This window comes from Cetorhinus maximus, chromosome 18 (genome assembly GCF_964194155.1).
Source record: "Cetorhinus maximus chromosome 18, sCetMax3.hap1.1, whole genome shotgun sequence".
NCBI lineage: Eukaryota > Metazoa > Chordata > Chondrichthyes > Lamniformes > Cetorhinidae > Cetorhinus > Cetorhinus maximus.
In genome coordinates this window covers 89,379,354-89,404,741 of record NC_135896.1, presented here as the reverse complement: position 1 = coordinate 89,404,741, position 25,388 = coordinate 89,379,354, and the positions used below count along the sequence as shown (strand labels likewise).

The 25,388-nt window shown below is 45.7% G+C and overlaps 1 protein-coding gene across 1 annotated transcript in view; it reads right to left on the bottom strand.

Annotated features, from left to right (window-relative positions):
* LOC144693422 (deubiquitinase DESI2) overlaps positions 1 to 25,388 on the bottom strand; it is a 114,937-nt gene that overhangs the window by 21,253 nt on the left and 68,296 nt on the right. The window contains exon 6 of the mRNA XM_078563299.1: positions 7,806 to 7,947. Within this exon, the coding sequence (XP_078419425.1) occupies positions 7,806 to 7,947 (142 nt within the window). The remainder of the gene's footprint in view (positions 1 to 7,805; positions 7,948 to 25,388) is intronic.

Here is a 25,388-nt window from a genome sequence, read left to right as displayed (position 1 = left end):
TTCCTGTTCAAATCAAACCTATAGAAGAACCTCCTGTTGTAGAGTTGTGTCGCTCTACCTGAATCCGAAAACCTCCTCAAGGACTGAATTTATAATGGCATCAACTGCTTATGATTGTATATAATATGGGTTCAGATGTTTTGTAAATAAGAGAGTAAAACAAATGTAAAGGGGGAGGAATGTAATGATTGTAAATTAAACCATTTCTTACTGTTATGGGGATCATGTGACTGTATGTACCAATCAGCCCTAGGTGTGGGGAATCTTAGGGGCGGAGCTTTTTAGCCTTGGTCTTGGAGCAAGCATGTAGCCTCATCTGGAGTCTGTTAATAAAGTTCACTGTTTCTTATAAGAAACCCACCCTGCACTCTCCAAGTTTATTACATGTGAGTTGTTGATTGATTGGGTAAACAATGTTGAGTCAACAGCACAAGATGGAGCCAGCCCTGATTTCAGAGGTAAAGTTTTGAATCTTGCTGTGACCAGCAGAATGAAACTGACTTTTCAAAATGGGATTTTTCTTTTGCTGTGATGTTTTCACTCATCCAGAAAAGAAATATCTTTTCTGCTTCATACATGGATGGGTCAATCTTCCTGAGTATGAGCTACCAGCAAGAAGCCTCGTCCTCTGGCCCAGGAGCTTTCATTTGTTCATTTTTAATGAATGCAACTCGGAGGCAATCGACCTGTGTTTCCAGCCTAAGGATAAAGCTCTTCAGTTGTACCATGAACTTGGAAAATGACCCCTCATCCAATGTCAGCATCAAGCACTCACTGGTAAGGCAAAGAATAGGTTATCTCAATGTCTGGTTGTGCTGGGAGTATTTATTAAAAACTGGGCCACTGTTCTACTGTGTCTCCATCTTATGGAATAACACTGTCAACTTGCTACTTATTTGGCATAAGAAAGGCTGCCCTTGGAAAGGTGACTTTGGTGTTGGGTTTATGCAGCTAATTGTCATATAACCTCCACCTCTACTTCAGGTTAGAAGACGAGGAAACATTGAAACTCTGGTATTAACTTTTTATTAATTCAAGTCAATTGGGTAATGAAATGCAACCCTTTACATTAAGATAAAAGCAAAATACTGCGGATGCTGGAAATCTGAAATGAAAACAGAAAAACTCAGGAGGTCTGGCAGGATCTGTGGAGAGAGAGGAACAGAGTTAATGGCAGGGATTTCCCGGCCCAGTTGGCGCGGGCGTCATGGCGGGCGATGTGGGGGTGGGGCCAATATAGCAAGAAGGCCAAAATTCCATTGTGAAACCAGTTTGCAATTGTCTGATTCCCCCCTTCAATAACGGGCTGCGTTTCCCACTGCCGCACATCGGGAACCTAATTTCAATACTTTAGCATCTCATTATAAGCCCTGCTCGCTGGAACCATTCCCCCCCACCCCCATGATGGATCATTCGGGCACGTCAGGGTTTCACAACTGTACATTAGCAACGTGCACCTGGCGAGCTGCACTTCACTCAGGAGTTCGAGGCTTGTTTGCCTATCTTGCTTTGGGCAGCACTCACGGTCATCAGTGGCAGGCTTCGCAGGCAGCACTACATCTTAGGGGGGGACTCACAGGCAGGTCTCTACCTACCAGACCAGTCATAAGGCCAGGGGTGGCTTTTCAACAGTTGCAGGGCTATGGCTTGCTTGGGGAATGGGGTGAAGTGGCCTCGGGCAAGGGAAGAGGCTGCAGGGCGAGGGCTGTACTGGGGAAGGAGGGTATCCCAGGGTGTGTGTGGGGGGGGTACAAGTTGATCTATGCAAGTGGCCTCAAGATGCTGAGGGCTGAGGGGGCAGTCTCCAGAGGAGATGAGGCCAGATGGAGATGTGAGGGTGTGTGTGAGAGAGTGAGTGGTGATGTCCCTTGAGCTGGCAGTGAGTGAGATGCCAGTGAATGTGTGATGGGCTTGAGTGTGTGAGTTTAGAGTGATGAGATGGTTGCCTTACCCTGGCTGCACGGATGAGATCATTCATCTATTTTCTGCATTGGTTGGCCAACCTCTTGTGTGCAGCATTGGCACTGACCACCTCTGCCACCGCCTCCCAGGCCAGAGTGGTGAGACTGATGGGCCTCCTGCGGCCAGAGTGGGGGGTAGAGGACATCGCAGCTTCCAGAAGGCATCCCAGGGATGCGTCGTTGAATTGGGGGGGCTGCACTCTCCTTGGCTTTTGGGGCCATGTCTTCACTGAATCAATCCTGGGTTGCAAGCATTGAGAAGCGTGCGCGCAGCTGCAGTTTAGATATGGCACCTGGCGTGAGGGAGCGGTGAGGTAACGGCGTGGTGGGAAAATTAGAGGCCGCCCACCAGCGAGGCAGAGTTTTTCCTGTGGCTGCATAATTAAGGAGGTGGGGAATGGGACAATACATTGCGAAAACCCCGCCTTTGCGGCCGGGGGGTAAAACGACTTTTTTCCCGCCCGCTACTGCACTTTGTGCAAGTCTGAGATGATTCTGCCCAATGCTTCGAGTTCGCCTGACTCTTCTTCAGAGCAGCTCTTAGTGAGAGTCATACGGACTTGAAACGTTAACTCTGTTTCCCTCTTCACAGATGCTGCCAGACCTGCTGAGTTTTTCCAGCATTTTCTGTTTTTATTACTACCCTTCGCATGCAGTGTATGTTGTATACAGGTACTAATTGGAACTTTATACCTTACATACCAGGAACTCTCTTCAAGAGATTGAAAGCATGTTTCATTAACTTAGACTAGCCTCAGCAAGACTCAAAAAGTCCTTCAGTGGCCTCAGTGGCTGTATATTTTATATGCATTATTGTGTCTTTAAAGCAACCCATTCTAATTACATTTGGTTAATTTCATGTCAACGACCTTTATTCACTAATGAGAAACCATGGGTATCACTTATGGCTTTGCTTCTTATCCCCTTCCTAGGTACCTATAACAAAAACCCTATTAGTCTGGCATTACCTTCCCTATAATTGTTTAACTAATTTACAATATCTTCTCATGGCTGGCTAACAAAGTAATGTTTCCAGTAGCTCCAGGCCTAGCCTTGCATCTTTTCTAACCGCTGCAGAATCAGGCTTTAATATGTGAGCGTGTGTTTTTATATTAATGGAATATATAGCTATGCTACCTTGTACAACTATTATTACAGTTGGTATCGAGCCTCTGGGGTTTGTTCTACAGTTTGCACCAGACTTAAGAACAATTGATGCTGACATAACGACATAGGAAATTCTGTCTGGCTCTTGTATAGTTCAAACAGGAAGGTACAAAATGGAAAGGCAGAGGCAGCCCGCCTTGTCTTTTTCTAAACACAAAGGCCCAGATTTTCACAGAGTCGGGCCAATTCTGGAGGACTTTGAAAATGGCAGGTGGGACCCAATTCTGGGGGTTCCGCCCCCATTTCCCTTTCTGGCAATTTTCACCGGCACAGGATAAGGGTTTCAGGTTGCGAGTCCACATCCTGCACTTCTGACCTGGCCGGCTGCAATGCCAGTTTAGGTATCTCGTGTCCCCATAAATTTTTGTGGTGTCTGGCCAGTTTCTTGAGGACTCATGGTTCATGGCTCCTCAGAGGTGTCTGAACTATAGTCTGGATTTAGGAAACCTATGACAGGTAAGTTTAAGAGGTCTCGCCCATGCCCCATTATATCCTCCATGCCCGCTCTATGCCTCCTCCTGTTCCCCATGCCACCTCCATGCCATCTCATACTCCCATGCCTGCTCTATGTCCCAATGCCCCCTTACATTGCCCAAGCCCCCTCCATGTCCTCTCATAACCCCCATGTCTGACCATCTGTTTCTGTTAATACTGTAGCCAGATGGCCGCTTTATGAATACTTGGCTGAGCACAGCTTCTATTTAGACAGCTTAAGAATGGCTGTTAACATATTTATGAGGCTATAATAATTTTTTTTTTCTTTCACATGGCATTTCAATGTCTGTATGTTTACTTGGAGAAGATTAAAAGGTGTGAAGAGGGGTAAAGCTTCTGTATTGATACTATGAATGGCTGCATCTGACTGACACTTACATAAGATTGTCAGAACCGCAGTTTTTTTCAAAGGAGATTTTCTGGGGGGTGTTTTTTGATGAGCATTTCAAACACTCGCTACTGTTATATAGTTCATTGGTTCTATATATAGTGGATACTGGGTGGATGGACATGGAGGATGCAGGAGGCATGGAAGGGGAAAGGGGTACTGGAAAGTGTATGAAAATGGCATGGGGCATGGGGGTTATGAGGGGGCATGGAGGGGGCATGGGGTATATGAGAGGCATGGAGGGAGAATGGGGGTATGGGGGGGGTACAAAGTGCCATGGGAGATATAAGGGGGCAAGGAGGGGCAATGGGGGTTTGAGTGGCTGGCTGAGGGTGGTGTGAGGAATGAGGGCTAGCGGTCTAACAGGTAATAATACAACTTGTCCGAAGTCCCAGAGAACCAAGGTGGGCCTTCTAACCCGCCTTTCCCGACACTCACCCACCTCCATTGTAGAGTAAAAGGTTAACATCAGAACATTAACATCAGAAGCATACATGATGCTGATGTAAGGCTACCTCTGAGCTGCCTCTGGAGGGGCTTTTTAAAGGAGATGGAAGTTTCCCGACTTGACCTTCCTGTTTCCCCAAAAAGCCAGCCCAAAGCAGTAGAACAGGGAGCGAGAGTGAAAAGCAAGGAAAAAATTCCAATTAAATTAGGGATGAGTTCGGATAAAGGTGCTTTGAACTAGGTGTAACTTGAATTGCATATTTTAAAGACTGGGTGCTGGTGTTTTAAAGACGGGTGTTTGGGTGCTTGTGTCTTATTAACATTGTATTGTCATGATTGACTGACAGCATTAAAATGTCTTTCAAAGATCAGCAGTTCTGTCTGGGGCAAACCAGACACCACAGCCATTTAATATTCACCTTTTCTGTGTGTAACATCTCCTGTGCAGCGATGAATAAGAGAAGTCCCCATTGATTCAACTGAAGAACCTGTTCCACTTCAAGAAACTGTTAAAAGTCAGACATCTGAAAAGGACATTTCAACACCTAATAGACAATTTGCGGCTCTTTCTCTCGTATCTGCATTGTGAGGTTTAGAACCTTGACTGTGCCTTTTCTGATTCTATGATTTGTTTTTTTTTAACTGTCGCCACTTTAACCAGTTTATTACACATCGTGAATAAAATGTTTTATTTGAAACAGATTTCTTGGAAAGCACTGCCTGGATATTAATAAGTTGTGACAGTTTCAGCCACTCAGTCAGTGAAGAGCAGGCAGAGAAGTTTAAAAATTCTTTGTCAGCAAAATAAAGTATTTTATTCTCGTCGTCAGGTTGAAAAAGGAAGGCAAACAGAGAAAATACGAAATGATTTAGCTATACCACAAGAATGAAAGAAAAATTGGCTAAAACAGAGTGATTATGTTGTTTGAAAGGATTAAAGGATTAATTCCAAGGTAATAGCAGTGATGGCCACATGTAATATATATTATATATATTTATTTTCTTTATTGTTTCATGAGATGTGCTCATCGCTGGCAAGGCCAGCATTTGTTGCCCATCCCTAATTGCCCTTGAACTTAATGGCTTACTCTGCCATTTCAGAGGGAGTTTGCTGTTTGCCTGGAGTCACGTGTAGGCCAGACCAGGTAAGGACAGCAAATATCCTTCCTTTAAAGGACATTAGGGAACCAGATGGGTTGTTACAACAATCAATGATAGTTTTCATGGTCTCCATTACTGAGACCAGCTTTATATTCCGATTTGCTAGTTGAATTTAAATTCCACCCGCTGCCATGGTGGGATTTGAACCCACGGCCTCAAAGCATTAGCCTGGGCCTCTGGATTACTAGTTCAATGACATTACCACTAAGCCACCATATACCCCAAAATATAAATATATAATATATTTGTGATGCTAAAAATCAGACTTCATACCAAACATATAGCTTCATTGTAAAGAAGTTTGTGTATTTGCATATCACACTCAGGCTTAGTTTTTTCAAGATGGACATGGTTTCCAACCTTACTTACTATCCAAGATCTCATGTTGAAAAGTATTTATGGTGTAGGAGTCAGGTGAGTACATGATCTGACTATATTCCGATGACTGCTAACATTCACCATATTGGCTCTCGCGTGAAGAACAACCACCTGAACATGAAAATTGAGGACACATTCCTGAGATTTCCTTATGTGCACAGCAAGTGGCAAAAGCTGACCACCAACTGCACAAACTCAGAAAATTACCCCAATGATATTATCGAACTAAACTCAACCAAGCAGGTTAACCTGCAAGCATGGGTCCTGTTAAAGAGTGTGCTGGTTCCCCTGTTTAATCTCCAATAAGATGTGCCATAATTTGGAGTTATTTATTCAGCCTAGGAATGTTAATCCTGTAGGCAATGGAGAAAAAAGATGCAGTTTTCAGTCCCTAAGATGTTCCTAATGGAAACTATTATGTAACAAACATGAGATAAAGTGCGACCTTAAAACATGCAAGCCTTAATGTCTGGAATTCCATCAATTGTTATTCTATATGAACACTTCAAGGTAGCACAAACAAATCCATTTTTGTAAATCTGTTGTACTCTTATTCCATATTTGTTGAACCTACTGCCAATATTTTGATACCTGGGAATAGTACATGCGAGAGGATGAGATGGTTTCATTCAAGGAATTTTTAAAACAAAACTAATACTAGCTGTTTCTGGACTAAGTTTAAAAAGTATTCTTTGTACTTTCTTGAATTGATGAAATATCTTTGCTTCCGTAAATTATTTAAGGTATAAATAAATTTGATTAATAGTTTTAACCTGCACAAATCTAAGTTTCAAACACTTCCTCTCCCTTGATAGATTGAAGATATAATGGGAACTTTATATAGATTTCAGTAAACAATCTATCTCAATTATAGCTACCTATTAGACCTGGGCTCATTAACCATGCAAAGCACAAGTGATAGCTTTAGATTGAAGACTGTCAAGTACACCATTTATTTTGAAAAAAAACCTATTGCCAAATCATTTGAACGAGCAAATACAATGATTTTAGAAACCCTTCCATAACAGACGCAAATAGATGGAGCAGATCTCTCCCCAGCCTTATAGACCTTGAATAATCTTCCCCTCTCCTGACCACTCTCCCCCCCACACCTCACTTCCTAGTTGTGCAACAGTTTTATACATGTTACAATTAAAAAAAAAACACCTAATTTCCAATTGTAAAAACTTTAGGGTGAGCTGACTGCAAAGGTCAGAATTGGCATTGAAGAATGAGCAGCATCTTGCATTTCAGGAACCACAGTATAACGGCTGTCTGACAGTAGAAGAGGGAAGTGGTTGTAAAATAATTTGTCTCCATTGAAGTACAATGACACAGATCACAGGCCTGCATTTTTGAGGAAACAGGACAGTAGACATACTATATGCCCCATTTAATGAGTTTGGCAGTGACTTGGGCTTGACTAAACACCCATAGCATCTCCAGTTTTATGCCTTCCCAGGAGAAGGAACAGTTGGTATGTGGAGCTAGATTCAGCCAAGGATGGAACCTGATATCCTTTTCTCTTATGTAATACATACATCTAACCAAGATTAGATTAATAGCTCTGGCATTGTGAAATTCTACGACAAAAATTGGATTATGATGCAGAACAGATGAGAATGTATTCAATTCACAGTGTCATGAAACATAAGTTAAAACCATTCCACAACTTGCAAAGGGACTTTGACATTACTCCTGTTGTTTTATTATTAATAAATTAATATATATTCATTGCTTCATGTGCAGATTCATTTTTTATCACACTGCAGTGTTAGAGTACATAAACAAGCCCCATGTTATCATACCTCTGCCAGGCCTGCAGAGAAGTGGTTACAGTTCTTGTGCATGAGATGGTAGGCATTGCCCTTGAACTCCTTCCCAAGCTCTTCAATAATTTTGTCGACGTCTTCCTCTGTGAAGTCTGTGGTGCCAAGGGCGATGGCCTCTCTGAATAAAAACAACAATTTTGTTTTCAGGAATATATTTGGTATGTTCCAATTTCCCATGGCATTGATCACTGTGAGTCAGAGGATAGGCTGTACATAACAGTAGGGATGTCCTACCATGCATTACCGGGGCTCACTGATTAACACCGATAGAATAAATCAGTTTGCATATTTACTACATGGCATTCTGTGTTATAAAGCTGACACTTTCATGATTCAGTAAATTTCTGTGACAACTCTAAATCAGTAGCTTTGATTTTTACTGCATTTTCTTTGATCAATATCATTCTTTTTATCTCTTATATTATATTTATTATATTTGAGACAGATGCCTGGGCTGTGAAACTATTGCATCAACCACCTTTTCCTGCCCCAGCCCATCCCTGTCTTTTTCCTAATTTCCTCCTCTCTCAACTCCTTCAGCCCCTGAAGACATTTTTTTTGGTTGAAAAAAATGGTTTCCAGTGCAAAACTGATAGGTTTTTACCACCACATGAACTATAGTATATCTCTCTCCTGGCTCAAGCTACTTCACATGTCTGCCTGTTTTTCAGGGGTGGGCCCTAGTTAAGAACGTGACATGAGAAATAGGAACAGGAATGGGCCATTAGGCCCTTTGAGCCTGCTCCATCATTCAATATGATCGTGCCTGATCTTCCACTTGTTCAGGGGTCTCATAATAACAATAGTATTAGGTCAGCCTCATACAGAACTAAAGCCACATGCATTATCCAGCATGATCAATAGATAGTCATCAGCAAAGACTTTGGGTGGAATTTTCCAGCCCCTCAAGCCAGCGGGATCTTCCAGTCCCACTGATGTGAACAAAGATTTCAATGGCTCGCCAGTCCCACTGCAGGAGAACCTTCGGAGTGCTGGAAAATTCGTCCTGTGTTTCTAATCTCTAGGTGAAGGGCCCTGAGAATATTTTTAATGTCCCATCATTACTTTGGGTAAAATGATAGAGTGAGCGAGGCCTGATAGGGTGTGGCCTGAATCACAGATTGAGACCTAGGGCAGAATTCTTACCTCAATGGGCGGGCAGGCAGCCGAACCCTGCCGCCAAAACGGGGCCTGCTGCCATTTTGAGTGGGCGGCCCAATCCCCATCTGTCAAAGTGCGCTCTTTCGTGCATGTCCTGTCTCAGGGAGATTCGTGAGGGGTAAGTAAAGTCTAAAAATAGAAAAATATTAAAATTATTAACATGTCCCCCTCATGTGACAATGTCACATGAGATGGGACATGTTAATAATAAACACAAAATTTATAAAAATTTTTAAAAACGGACATGAAACTTCATCCCGCCAGTGGATGAAGTTTCATTAATAATCTGGAGCCCGCAGGGGCTCCTGGCCTGCCCACCAGCCTTGAGGTTGGCCGGGCAGGGTGTTTTATAAGGTTAATTAGCCTGTCAATGGCCTTAATTGGCCATTGACAGGTCGGCGGGCGGACAGCTGATTTCCCTGTCCGCCTGCCTTCGTGAATATTTAAAGAGACTGGGCTGATGTCGGGGATTCCTCCCGACATCATCCCGTGTCATTTTCCCCTCGGCGAGCAGGCCCCGCCCCCAAATCGCCGAGGGGAAAATCCTGGCCCTAAGTTGCAAAGCGAGGCCTGACAAAAGCGAGGCCTGAATCACAAAGTGAGGCCTGACTCACAGAATGAAGCTTGACACAGAATGAGGCCTCATACAGAGTGAGACCTGAATTACAGAGTGAGATCGCAGAGCAAGGCCTGAATCACAGATTGAGACCTGAATTTCAAAGCGAGGCCTGACACAAACGAGGCTGAATCGCAAAGTGAGACCTGACTCACAGAGCGAGGCCTGGCAAAACAAGGCCTGAATCACAAAGTGAGGTTTGACTCACAGAGCGAGACCTGACACAGAGTGAGGCCTGACACAAGTGAGGCCTGAATCACAAAGCGAGGCTTGACTCATAGAGCGATGCCTGACACAGAGCGAGGCCTGAATGACAACTGAGGCCTGACTCACAGGGTGAGGCCTGACACAGAGCAAGGCCTAGCTGAATCACAGAGCTGACACAGAGTGAGGCTTAATTCACAGAGAGAGGCCTGACTCACAGAATCAGCCTGCATATAACAAACAATCACAGCCATGAGCTGGAAGTTGAGAATTTTGGCGTGGCCTGACAGCCTGAAGGGCTAATTTGAGAAGCAGCTGAAACCAGATAAGTGGCAGGAAACTGGTTTAAGCAAGCATTAAATTAAATTAAAAAGTTTGATTGAGATAAATGAATCATAAGTCCACCGTTAAGTCGGGGATTATTTCTGTGAAACCTCCTGGCTGAGTTGCAGCTTTTACAAAGTTTTTGTGAAGTTCATTTTTTGTTTAACCATGGTTGGAAGCTTTGATAACCTTGATCACTGAGTCAGGCCTTGGCCCATTCTTCGCTGGAGGTTTCTGCTGCAATCTGGAGCTTTTCAGAAGCTATGTTTTTGGGTTTTCTCAATAAATGCTTTGTTGGAAATCCAAGTGAGTGACCGTGCGATGGGCCAGTTGTTGAATGCACTAATCAGTCTGAAACTAAGCCCTACTGACCAGAAGATTTATCTCTGAATAGGTACTGGGTCATTTAATTTTACAGAAGATGATGACGGGGCAGTAAAAATGTTTATTTGATAATGTGCTATGCTACAGTAGAGCTAAGCATAAATATGAGACTAGTACCAGGGGAATAAAAAACTAACAGTCAATGTAAATAAAACACAGGAGCCTGTGAATGGACCTCCATTATACAGAGTTTATAAGAGTTGTGCAATGTGCTTTCAGGCTCCGATTAATTTGGAGTCCTGAGCTCAACAGTTGTCAGGAAAGGGGTTTGAAAATTGAATTTATATCAATGGGAATTAAAGTTTGCATTAAAAGCGAAAAGAAGAAAGACCAGGGCCAGAATTTTACTTTTGGTGTGCGGGCGCGTGCCCAACACGCCCGAGCATAATATAACGCGCAGTGATGTCCGTGCGTCCCGATGTCATCGTGCGCTCGCACGATATTTCATTCGGCGGGCGTTCAGCTGGCTCCAGCGCTTCCGCCAATAATTAAAAGGCCTATTAAGGCCATTAACAAGCCAATTAAAATCAAATTTACGCTGCCCATCCAACCTTACGGTTGGCGGGCAGGCTAAAAGGCCAAGCAGCCTTTACATTTTTTCGGGAACCTCCATCCACGAGCGGCATGAGTTTTCCTAAAGCAAATAAACGTTAACTAAAAACTTTATTTTTGAATTAAAAACATGTCTTACTATCTTTAATAATTTTTTTAAAAAGCGCTTCGATCTCCCTGAGGGAGCTCCGTGCCTCAGGGAGATGGAAGCGCTCTTTCGCGCGCATGCTCGAACTGCACGCCAGGCCTGGCTCTCCCTCCTCCCCCCCTGCCTGCACAGGTAGTGCTGTTCGCTGCCGCCCGCGATCCACACAGGGCAGGCCTTAATTGGCCCACTCGAGTGAAATCACGGCGCAGAGCCGATCACGGGCGGCAGTCGGCTTCCCAATTGCCCCCGCCCGCTCCCGCTGAGCCCGCCCGATGAGGAAAAAATTCTGGCCTAGCATTTATATAGCACTTTTCACGACCAATGGACAGCTCAAAGCACTTTCGGGCCAATCAGGTACTGTAGTCACTGCTGCATTATAGGAAACTCAGCAGCCAATTTGCACTCAGCAAACTCCCACAAACAGCAATGTGATAATGAGCAGATAATCTGTTTTTGTGATGTTAATTGAGGGATAAAGATTGGCAGGGACCCCAGGAATAACTTTCCTGCTCTCTTTCAAACTAGTGCCATGGGATCTTTGTACATCCAATCAAGCAGCCAGAGCTTCAGTTTAACATCTCACCCACAAGGCTGCACCTCTACCAGTACAGCACTCCCTCAGTACTGCACTGGAGCATCGGCCTTGATTTTTGTGCTCAAGACCTGAATTGAGACTTGAACCTAGAATATAGGGGTTAGGAGCAGCAGTAGGCCGTTCAGCTCTTGTGATTTAGAGGCGAGAGCGCTACCAACTGAGCTGTAGCTGATACCAGTGAGTCAGAAGGCTTTGTATTCAAGCCCAATCATGAAGCTTCAGTCCAAGATGACAATTAAGTGCTGTATTGAGCAAGTATTACAGAATTGATCTCGCAGTTAAGATCACTAAAACAGATTATCAGGACACTATCAAATTGGTGTTTTTGGGCGATTGCTACGCATGCAAATTGGCTGCCACATTTCCGACATTACGGCACTGACAATACTTAAAAAGTGCTTCATTGGTTTGGGACACCTTGAGATGTTGAAAGGTGCTATAAAAATCTTTTAATGAGATGTAATTATCTGAAAAGGAAGAGTGTGCAGGGTTACAGGCAGAAGCCGGGACAATGGCACGAAGTGAATTGCTCGTTGGGAGAGCCAATGCAGGCACGATGGGCCGAATGACCTCCTTCTGCACCGTAACAATTTTGTGGTTCTGTTTATGTTAGACTGAGGCCCTGTCTACTTGTTCAAGTGAATGCATCAGATCTCATGGTGTTCCTCAAAGTACAGAGGAGTTCTTCCTGTGTCCTGGTCAACACTTATCCCTCAACCAATATCACCAAAACGGATGAACTGGTCATTGGTCACTTTGTTGCTGTGGGATCTCGTTACTTAAGCAAACTCTGCAACATCAGTCGCTGCACTCCAAAAGTAACTCGAGCTGTGTAATGCTTTCAGACATCACAGAATCAGTGCAGAAGAGGCCCTTCGGCCCATCGGGTCTGCACCGACATGTGAGAAACACCTGACCTACCTACCTAATCCCATTTACCAGCACTTGGCCCATAGCCTTGAATGTAATAACATGCCAAGAACTCATCCAGGTACTTTTTAAAGGATGTGAGGCAACCCGCCTCCACCACCCTCCAGGCAGTGCATTCCAGACTGTCACCACCCTCTGGGTAAAAAAGTTTTTCCTCACATCCCCCCTAAACCTCCTGCCCCTCATCTTGAACTTCTGTCCCCTCGTGACTGACCCTTCAATTAAGGGGAACAGCTGCTCCCTATCCACCCTGTCCATGCCCCTCATAATCTTGTACACCTCGATCACGTCGCCCAACAGTCTTCTCTGCTTCAACGAAAACAACCCAAGTCTATCCAACCTCTCTTCATAACTTAAATGTTTCATCCCAGGCAACATCCTGGTGAATCTCCTCTGCAACCCCTCCAGTGCAATCACATCCTTCCTATAATGTGGCGACCAGAACTGCACACAGTACTCCAGCTGTGGCCTCACCAAGGTTCTATACAACTCCAACATAACCTCCCTACTTTTGTAATCTATGCCTCGATTGATAAAGGCAAGTGTCCTATATGCCTTTTTCACCACCCCACTAACATGCCCCTCCGCCTTCAGAGATTTATGGACACATGCGCCAAGGTCCCTTTGTTCCTCAGAACTTCCTAGTGCCTTGCCGTTCATTGAATACTTCCTTGTCAAATTACTCCTTCCAAAGTGTATCACCTCACAATTTTCAGGGTTAAATTCCATCTGCCACTTATCTGCCCATTTGACCATCCTGTCTATATCTTCTTGTAGCCCAAGACACTCAACCTCACTGTTAACCTCCCGGCCAATCTTTGTGTCATCTGCAAACTTACTAATCCTACCCTCCACATAATCATCTATGTCATTTATATAAATGATGAATAATGGGGGACCCAGCACAGATCCCAGCACAGTGACCACTGGACACTGACTTCCAGTCACTAAAGCAGCCTTCTGTCATCACCCTCTGTCTCCTACAACTAAGCCAATTTTGAATCCACCTTATCAAATTACCCTGTATCCCATGTGCATTTGCCTTCTTTATAAGTCTCCCATGTGGGCCCTTGCCAAAGGCTTTCCTGAAATCCATATAAACTACACCAACTGCACTACCCTCATCTACAGACCTGGTCACCTCCTCAAAAAATTCAATCAAATTTGTTCAGCATGACCTCCCTCTGACAAAACCATGATGACTATCCCTGATCAAACCTTGCCTCTCCAAGTTGAGATAGATTCTCCTTCAGAATTTTCTCCAATAGTTTCCCTACCACTGACGTGAGACTCACTGGTCTGTAGTTCCCTGGCTTATTGCTAAAACCCTTCTTAAATAGTAGAATCACATTAGCTGTCCTCCAGTCCTCTGACATCTGCCCCGCGGCCAGAGAGGAATTAAAAATTTGGGTCAGAGCCCCTGTGATCTCCTCCCTTGCCTCCCTCAGCAGTCTGGGACACAAATCATCTGGACCTGGAGATTTGTCCACTTTTGAGCCTGCCAACATCTCCAATACCTTGTCACTCCCTATATCAATTTGCTTAAGAACCTCGCAGTCTCTCTCCCCGAGTTCCATACCTTCACCCTCATTCTCTTGGGTGAAGACAGATGTGAAGTATTCGTTCAACACTCTACCGATGTCCTCTGGCTCCACCCATAGATTGCCCCCAACATCTGGGGGAGGATTTTCCTCTCGTTGGGCAGGCGCGGCAGGCGGGTAGGCAGGCCTGGGAGTGGCCGCGCAATGTTCTACTGCCTGGGCTCGGGCCCCAAGCGCGATTTCACGCTGACTGGCCAATTCACGGCCAGCCAGAGTGAATTGCACGCTGAAACGCCCAGTGCTGCCCGGGTTGCGGGGTGAAGAGGGTGAGCGCGGAAGTCAGCGCATGCGCGTGGGTGCACTCAGTGAAACCTCCCTGAAGGCACAGAGCTGCCTCAGGGAGCTGAAGGTTTTCCACGTGAAAAATAAAGAACAGAAAAATAAGGAAAACATGTCCCCTCATGTGACTCTGTCACATGGGCAGAGACACGCTAAAAATGAGTTTTAAAAGTTTTTTTTTTAAATCACTGATCGACACCTCATCCCGCCCATGGTTGGGCGGGCAATGAAAAATTCAATTTAATTAATTGATTAAGGACTTTAATAGGCCCCTTTTTTGTCGGTGGGCAAGCTGCCGCCTCTCTTACACGCCCGCCGAATGAGATATCGCGAGAGTGCGTGATGATGTCGGGACACTCACCCAACGTCGTCGTGCGCTATTTTACTCCTGTTCAGATCAGGCGCATGCCCGCCCGACAAGGGAAAAATTCTGCCCCTAGTGGTTGTTATTTACATGGCAATCCAATTGTTTGGCAATGAATTTCTGGAACTTGCATGAAGAGGCGCATGCAAATGAAATCAGTGCGGGTGCTTCAGAGTGCCAGGGTCAAAGTGAGACAGATTTGCACTGACCCTGCAGTTCTCTGGATGAGGATCCCTCTTAACATCAGAAGGAAGGCAAGTAGGAATCTTTGGAAGAAGGAGCCTCTTAGTCTACTTTGCTTTGGAGCCAGTTCAAAGACTGAATGCCCAATATACATATCATAAGTTTATTATTATCTCAAAAGCCAATATCACTGCACACCAACACTGATCAGAGGTGTCAGTTTGAATATAATGACTGGCAAATACATTGCCCAATGTAACGGTGAATGATGGCAGTTTATTTACACCAGTGTTTTTGTGATGAAAGCGACACTAAATGCTGAAAATCTGAAATCAAGCGAGGAAGTGCAGAGAATGACAACAGACCTGACAAAGGGAGACAGAACAAGCTTTGAGAATCTAAAACAAAAACAGAAATACCTGGAAAAACTCAGCAGGTCTGGCAGCATCGGCGGAGAAGAATAAAGTTGACGTTTCGAGTCCTCATGACCCTTCAACAGAACTGAGTAAAATTAGGAGAGGGGTGAAATATAAGCTGGTTTAAGGTGGAGGGGGTGGGGGGGGGGCGGGGAGAGAAGTCGGGTGGTGGGGGTGGTTGTAGGGACAAGCAAGCAGTGATAGGAGCAGATAATCAAAAGATGTCACAGACAAAAGATCAAAGAGGTGTTGAAGGTGGTGATATTATCTAAGAGAATATGCTAATTAAGAATGGATGGCAGGACACTCAAGATACAGCTCTAGTTGGGGTGGGGTGAAATAAGACTAACAGGGCATAAAAGGTATAAATTTAAAAATAATGGAAATAGGTGGGAAAAGAAAAATCTATATAAATTATTGGAAAAAAACAAAAGGGAGGGGGAAGAAATGGAAAGGGGGTGGGGATGGGGGAGGGAGTTCAAGATCTAAAGTTGTTGAATTCAATATTCAGTCCGGAAGGCTGTAAAGTGCCTAGTCAGAAGATGAGGTGCTGTCCCTCCAGTTTTTATCTTTGAGAATCTAATCCTGATTGTGGGTTCCAATCAAATATGTAACTGGCCCTTTCCATTTCAAATCTTCAGGCGCCTGTTGCAGGTTTGGGTTTTTCTTTTTCTTCAGTTTTTTGCCCGAAGGCAGGTCCTTGACGATTATTCAACTAACCATGACGAAGCGCTGTGATTTTTTTTTTTAACTACAGGGTAAGGAGACAGATCCCAAGCCTACCTCAGCCAGAACAGGGATCAAGCCCTGTGCTGTTGCTGTTTGCTTCATCCACACACTAGCTGCCCAGCCTACAGAGGCAAGCAGCTTTCCCATCACCACCCCATCACCGCAACTTTGGATTAATATGCAGTAATCACCACGATTGTCTTGATGCCATTAGACTGGGCGTTAATACACAGTAATGACCGCACATATCCTGACACTGTTAGGAAATAGAGATAGCTTAAGTAAGTTATATTCATATTTGTAGGTGTTGGGAATGAGTTTTTGCTTTGAAATTTAAGCTTGATTTGTATTTCTGTGTCTGTGTGTTAAGAAAGGTCAAATGGAGTTTTAGTTTCACGTTAAAAGGGTGCTTGCATTTCTAATGAAGTTTTTTATGACTGTTGCTGCTAAGTTAAACAAGGGTAGAAGAATTGAACTGTTGTCTAGCAACAGGGGGCTAGAGAGGAGGTCCCTCCCACAAACACGCACACAGCAGAAGTGAAACAGCAGTTTTGATTTGGAAGCTGTGGAATTCAGTTGTTTTTTTTTAAAGTAGCTGCCAGGAGATACTGGAGCAAAGGGGGCAGATAGCCAGTCCCAAACAAAGGAAAACCCCAAAAATCCAGGGGAGTGGAAGAGGGGAAAGTCCCAAGCAAACCTTCTAGTCAATGGAAGGACAGGAACCTGGAAAAGGTCCTGTTAAGTGAAGTTAAGAATGAGCAGAGAAAAAGGCTCCAAGCTTCAGATTTAAAGAGCCGAAAGCTGCAGAAAGCAGATTTAAAGTGAGAACCGTTTGCAAGAGGCAGGTAAGTCCAAAGAGATGGCTGAAGGTCTGTATCTCTTTGTTATGGGCATGTGAAACAGTGGTGGACTGTTGACAGCTGAGTTAGTGCATGAGTATGTTTGGAAGACAGCTTGAATGCATGTGGTGACCTAGGGAAGAGGAATATCGGATGGAGAGTTCAAAACCCTGGAGGTGAACACTTGTGGAAGGTGTCTTGAGAGAAAACATTGGTTTGGGAGAAGGTTCCAAAGCGAGTTCTTGGAGAGTGGAGATTGGAAACCCTTGTGTGAAAGACGGAGTTCAGTGAGGCCAGTTGGCTCACAGTGTGACAAGTGTCTGAGGGAAGTTGAGGAGAGAACCATAGCGTTTGGTTGAGGTGGCATCTGTCACTTGGTTTCAGAGTGTAGTGTGTCTGACTACAGGGTGCCATAGGTTTACATGGACTGTATATTTACTGTGTACATTAAAGTATAAGATAACTTTTGTAACTTGTGTTTTCCTTACAAATCTGTACATATCTATAAAGGTATAGTTGTGGGTAAAGGAGTATTGTAATATAGTTCATCTTTTCTTGTTGAATAAATGTTTTATTATTTTTTGTTAAAAGTTCATCAGCTGACTTTGATGACTCTGTTCAGTAGCCACTCTCCACATATCTAAACAAACAAATAAAGGTTAGGATCTATTAAGCTGGGTTCCACTCTGGGATCAGGCTTGTCCAGGGGTAACCTCAGCTGGGGAGCGTAAGAATACTAATAGACTGGGGTGCGGATACACAGTAATCACTGCACTTACCCTGATACTGATAGACTGGGGTTTGGATACCCAGTAATGACCAGACACATCCTGACAGTAATGGACTGGGGTTTGGATACACAACACCACACACATCCTGATACTAACACACTGGGCTGTGAATACACAGTAATCATTGCACTTTCTCTGATGCTACTAGATATGGGAATTGATAAATACACAGTACCATAGATTACAGTGTATAAGTGAACCCCGTGTATAAGAAGATCCCAAGTTTTGGTGTCAAAAATCATGCTTTTGCATGTACTTGCCACATAAGTCAACCCATCTTTTCAGCTATGAAATGCCATGTTCGCATTAGTAATCGGCCTCAATTTTCCACCCCTGAAATGCATGTTTTACTTAACCTTATGCTGTAAGTCGGCACATGGGATCAAGCAGGCGATACATTCTGTGTTGTGAAGAAGATGCACAGGAGTTTAAGACATGCCCACACAGAGCAAGACTGCGCATGGCATGGTGAGTGAAGCAGGCAAATTGGTCTCCAGCAAAATGAATGAAGTATGAAGCTGCTTTCAGGCTACAAGTTGTAACATTTGCTAACTGGTCAAATAACTGTGCTGCAGCGTGGGAATTCTGTGTGTGACAGTGAAAAAGCGTGTGAGAATGGAAGAGGATGGAATCCACCCTGAAGAAGCTGCTCAAGACCGAATGCATCATCAGAACAGGGTGCAGCCATTGGCCTGATCTTGAAGAGCACATATCGGAGTGGATCCTCGAAAATCGTCAGAATGTTTACACTGTCACTAGAAATTCAATGTGTACTTGTGCACTTAAGTGGCCAAATGAAATCCAATCCTGAGTCCAGCAAAGGTTTCAGAGCAACAGCTAGTTGGTGTAGCCACTTTATGGAATGACAGTCTAGTGTTGCGGCAGAAGAGTGAGGGTGGAATCATCCCAGATTTGCATTAAGTCCGATAGTGGGCAGGAAAAACGTTTCTTCCTGCCAGCCGCAATGGTGGGTTTTCATGTCATATTGTCCCAATCCTGCCTCACTAATCACGCATTCCCGGGAAACACGTTGTTCCGATGGCGGGTGGGCTCTCATTTGCCCGCCACAGCATCACCTCACTGCTCCCTCACGCCGGGCAGCATATTTAAAGTGCAGCCATGCACAGCTCTCTCAGCGCTTCCAGCCCAGGGCTGCTGCAAAAAAGACATGGCTCCGAAAAGGAAGAAGATTGCAATCCGCACCCCCACCCCCCCCCCACCCACTTAATGGCATGTACCTCAAGCACCTTTTGGACGCCATGGAGGCCTGCTGTCTGCTGTGATGTCCTCTACCCCCAGCCCTACTATGGGTGAAGGCCAGCAAGCAAGGTCACCAATCCAACATTGGAGGCAGTGGCAGCGGTGGTCAGTGCCGATGCCCTGCAAAAGGGGACAACCACCCAATGCCACTGCAGGATGAATGGCCTCATCCGTTCCACTAGGGTAATTCACTCTTCTCACCACTCTCAACTCACACACTCACAAACCCACCACACATCCACAGGGGTCTCACACCTCAATGGACAACACCACTAACTCTCACACACGCGCTCACATCTCCATCAGGCTGATACCCTCTCGAGCTTGTGTCCTCATCCTGCCCATGGCCCCGCTCACCACACAAACATTCCACACAGTGTCATGTGTCCTGCTCACACTCTCTCCATCTGTTTTCATACAGGAGAAACTGGCTCACATCAGCAGGGTGAGGTCCTAGACCAGGGTTGGAGTGGCCCACATTAAGCCTCTCACTCACTTTGAGTAGCGTGCCATCACGCTGACCGGTGAGGACATGAACCCTGCCTGCGGTGACAGTGAGTTCGATGGCGAACACCCACATGAGGATCCTGCACCACATCATCCCTCTCTCAACACAACTGTGAGTGCTCTCTCTCCTGCTTTTGACTCTGCTGCCATGCACTAATTATCTCTACTTTGGTTCACAGGGAGCTCTGCCAAGCGGCTGACACCCTCAGCCAGCCAGTCCCTCAGCTCCATCCAGGTCCTCACCTCCAGCCAAGAGGACACCTCCTCCATTGAAGAGCTAGAAATAAGCAGCCAGGAAGACCCGTCACAGCGCTTACCCACACCCTCCACCAGCACAGAGACACATACCTCGGTGGGACCAAGATCTAGAGGCGGCTCGGGTTCACAATCTGGTGGTCACCACACGGACACGTGTCCACAGCAGGAGGAGGCAGGTTCAGCCGAACTCCCTGGCACTTGGAGGACTGCTGGGGAAGAGGCATCTGTGAGGTCCGAGTCAGATGACGATCCTCTGGATTCGGTCTTCCAACTCATCCTGGAGAGTCAGCAGAAGGCGGGAGAATGTCACGTAGAGCTGTGTGCCTTAAGAGAGTGGCACACGAGTTGAAGGAGTTCGTCTACCTGCTCGCTGATGAAGTGGTACCCACATCTGCACATATGGAGGTCTCCATGGGAAGGATGGCGGACATCATGGAGACCCTAGAATGTGGAGATGTGCACAGACCTGAACTCCATCATGGTAGCCATGGGCGAGTTCCTGCAGTGGCAATGTGAGAGGGAAACGGGGCACCTCAATGTCCCCCCAGTTGCTCCTTCCCCTCAAGGAGTCAGGCACCCAAAGGGAGGAGGAGCGGCAGCTGGATTCCCCTGGGTCATCCACTCAGGAATCGCAGAGGCTGTCCTCTCCCTCCGAGTTCCCTTTGCCTGTGACCCCTTCAACCTCGACCTCTGTCACCACAGAGGGAGCAGCTGGCCCACAGGAGGACAGCCAAAGCAAACCAGAGCCCCCAAGGCCTCACCTCTCTACAGGACCCATGCCGAAGTCATCAGAGGCAACAGGGCCAGCCACTGCACAGGCTGTCTCCACCCCTGCTGTGGATGTCAGGGCAGCACCTAGAAGTCTAAGGCGTAGAAAAGGTAAGAAATTCTGATCACAGTTGGTTGCACAGATGAACACATTTTTGTCACTTTACAATCTGAAAATATATTCACTTTCACTGACTAATGTGTAATGGAGTGTTTCAGCTTCATTGTCAGGCTTAGCGAGTCCTTCCACTGCATCCGACCACCACACTCCACCGCCCACTAACAGTTCAGCTGCATACAGCAGGGCCACGAGTGATTCTAGAGGGAACAGTGTGTGTGTGACAGGGCCCTTCAGAGCCTTGTGCAAGCACTCTGCCACGCACATGTATCCTTCACGTATCATACTCATCTCACTGTCCCGAGCGTTTTCAATGCTGCCTGCTGGGCTTCTCTTTCAGTTGTCCATCTGAGCTGACCTGCATCTCCACAGCCCCACCCCCCCACCCCCCGCACTGGTCTCACTCCCATGCTGCACCTGTTCTCACCCACCATGAGTCTCATTTCGCTTTCGATTTTACAAGCATGGCAATGCTGCAGTTTTTCTTGAGGGCTCCTGTCCTTTCCCCTCCCCCAGTCACCCATTTCCTTCCCCTCATCACTGTTGGCCGCCCTGGCATCACCTTCCACTTCCCCTCTGTGACCAACCAGCCACAATTCTTTTTTTTCGGGGATGTCTAGGTGAACATGCCTACCTTCCCGAAAATCCCATCCCTGTCCACATTAACCTCCCCGACATCCTCCTTCCCACTCCCAGGGTCCGTGTCTGCCTCCAAGTCCCCACCAACCACCCTTGCCGTCCCTTCTACCGATACCGTCACACACTCACTCTCCCACCCTACCGCCTCACTCTGCCCTCGGTCATTTTCACCAACACCTCCTACCACACCCACCCTCCCCAGGAGGCAGTCATTGACTCCACAAACCCCTCCCTTGCATGTTCACCTGGACATCCGCCTCTCCAGACTCCTTCCCCTCTTGGAACTCCTTCCCCCTTGGAACTCCTCCCCTTCACCCCGACTCCTACCCCGCCCCGACTCCTAACCACCCCCCACCCCCCGCAGACTTATTCACCTCCACCCCGGACTCCTTCCTCCCTCTCAGTCCTTCTCCCTTACTGACTCCTTCCTCCACCCTTACTCGTACCCCTCTCTGGACTCCTTCCTCCAGTCTTACTTTTTCCTCCAGCTTTACTCCTTCTCCCGTCCTGACTTCCTCCACCCTTACTTCTCCCTCCAGCCTTAATTCATCCTCCAGCCTTACTACCCCCCCAACCCCTCCAGATTCCTTCCCCGCTCCAGATTCCTTCCCCTCTCTGAATTCCTTCCTCCCTGAGGACTCCTTCCTCTCTCTGGACTCCTTCCCCTTTCTGGACTCCTTCCCCTCTCCAGACTCCTTCCCTTACACCTTTCTCCCTCCTTACCCCTACCCCCCCTGTTGGTATATTCTTCCCCGTTACCCCCTCCTCCCCTGTACTCCTTCCCCCCTCCCAACCTCACTCCCCTGACACCTTTGCTTCCCCCTCCCAAACTCACCCCCCTGACACCTTTGACCCCCCACTCCCAACCTCACCCCCCCCCACTGACACACCTTCTTCTCCCGGTCAAAACTAGACCTTCCTCTCCACCCCCTCGCCAATCAGCCATTGTAGACCATAGCCAAGACACTGAGCAGACCCTCAACGGTGACTTTCCACCTTCCGTGAGCTGCTTCGCAGCAAGAGCCATGTCCATGAGAATCCACCCAACATGGACGTTCCTCCAGGGTCCTGTTGCTGTTGGACTCTAGAATCTTCTGCTCCTTGGATATCTGTGATATGAGCAAGGACCCGATGGTAAGTCCTGACTTCTGCACATCACACTTGTCAAGACGTGTTCTGCACCGGCCTGTTTTCCCGCCGATGTGCTCGGATTTTGCAGCGTGCGGGGATGATTCCAGTGAGCTGGGCTTATAATGATATGCAGATGTTTTACAATGAAGTTCCCAATGTCCGACGGTGGAAAACGCGGCCCGCCATTGACGGGCAAATCGGATGATCGCAAACTGGTTTCACGATGTCGATGGCCTTCTCGCTATATTGTCCGGTCATGCCGCCAAACACAGCCAATGCACGGAAAATTCCGCCCTAAGATTGCTCAGAGACGACCAATAGACCTTGATGCCAAGTGACCAGTTTCCAGTGATTCATCATCATATAGCAGCAAAAACATAAATACCCATTGTGTCACATTGGCAACATGGATGGCATGTACTTCAATAGGCGCCAGTAACCAAAAGGTCCAAAAACAATTCGAGTGAAAACAACACGACATGCGAAGACAAAATTCACTGTAGTTCCTAGCTTGTACGACCAACAGAACAAAGTTAAAACCTATGGTAGTTTTTAAATATAAAACCATGTCGAACATTAAATTCCCTGCAGGAGTTTTTGTGTATCCCCATGACAACAGTTAGACAGATGAGAATGGAGTGAAATTATGGACTGATAATGTGTAGGAACAGGCATCCTGGTGGCTTATGTGAAGAATGCAGCTTATTACTGTGGGTCATGTTCAGATCCACTATAACTGATGAGATCAAGAGGTGCTTGCAAAGAAATAATACCACTTTTCAGTTACACCAGGGAGTCTAAAATCCATAGTTCAACCTTTGAGTGTAGGCCTCAACAAGGCATTCAAGGATCATGTTTGTGCTGGACATGGAGGAGAAAAAGCCTCCACAAAGAGTGGAAATATGCACACTGCCCTGTTTGATGTTTTGTGTGGTTTCATTATTAAATCGTGGGATGCTATTAGTGCATCGACTGTCATCAGATCGTTCAAAAATTGCAGAATATCCAATTCAATGAATGGAGAGAAAGATGATTTGTTGTGGAGGGATGATTGGGAATGTGAAAGTGCCAAATCTGACCCAGCGTGGGATCATCACTATGATGCTATTGCCAAAGTGACTCAGGATGAACTCGATGAACGCTTTTGTCAGACGCTAAAGACAATAAATTTGACAGCTTTAAAATGCTTTGATTGCAGTTAAAGGTATATTTGTACAATTAATTCATTCACTAAACCATGCATATTAATTTAATATTACTTAGCGGTGTTTTTTTCACATTTCAGAATGGCAAACGCCCACACTGGTGGCTCACACTTTATACTCATCATATAAATTGGCCCAATTTTGGAAGGATTTTTGGAGGCTTCAGAGGTTGACTTATATGCCGTAATCTATGGTAATCACTCACCCTGATGCTAATAGATTGGTGTGTAGAGAAATACACAGGAATCATTGAACTTACTCTGACACCTGCATCACCAAAACTCACATTTTTCTAACAATTCCCAGAATTTACACAAGGTCCCAGGTTTTCATGGAGGGATGGAATCACTGTGCGGCTTCCAAAACACGAGGTCCCACCCGCCCCACATTTGACTCACTTTGCGCCATATTTTTGTCTCTGAGAGACTTGGGTGGAGGTGGGAGCTCAGGTTTAGCAAACCGTGATGCAGTGTGGGTACTGAGGTATGCTGGTTAGAAGGGCCCGTTCAGTTCTTGGGGACAGCAGCCTAGCTCCCAACATCATTCATATGCCCCCCCCCTACACATCACCCCTCACCTCCATGCCCACCCAGGCCACCTCCATTCCCGTTCATACTCCCCATGCTCCCTATATGCAATCCCCCATTTATCCTCCGTAGCCACTCAGCCATTATCCACGATGGGCAGACCTCAGGATGTCTTTGAAATAGACATTTAAAAAAGAACATCTAACAACCTAGTAGAGCTGTCACTGAAACACACGGACTCAAAACGTTAACTCTGTTTCTCTCTCCACAGATGCTGCCAGACCTGCTGAGTTTTTCCAGTATTTTATATTTTCATCTCAATCTCATACAGAAAAAAAAAATTCATTCAAAAAAGCCATTCAGAAAAAATTAAATCCCCTCAATAGCGAATCTGTTGTAAAAACAAACAAACACTTATCCATTTACCACATCAAGGCAGACAATCCTTTAATAATCCCTTGAAACTGTCAATAAAAAATGTAATACAGCTCCCTGATGAGCTAAGTAGTTCTAGAGATTTTGAAAAATAAACAAGCATTCATAATAGGCTCAGCTGTCATATCAACCCTTGGGAATGTAAACATTGGAGTCTATTGAAACTGAAAAGATGCCTTATTTTTTTTTTAAGCTGTTCTTTTTCAAGTCTCATTGCCCATCTCTCAGTGGAGTGGACCAGCTGCTTAGAGTTTTTCAACTTTCTGTAGCAGGGCATTTTTTCAGTTAATGATTTCTGCACATTTAAATCGCAGCCGAAAACATGACGGGAGAATTTCCCAGTACAATTTTCCACAGTTCCCAATGAGGAAAGTACTCTAATGCATCTCAGCATTTAAACAAAGTTGGTCATTGTAATGGTCAACTTACCTTTCCAGGACAGAACCCTATGATGAATCACTGCAGTTAAAACACATCTACATCTACAGCATCTAATAGTCACATTTGAAGTTGTCAAAATATTTAACACTTACCTATCAGAATGTTCCTGACTCTTCAGCAGTGTTCCCCCACACTGGTCATGCACTCTCAAACC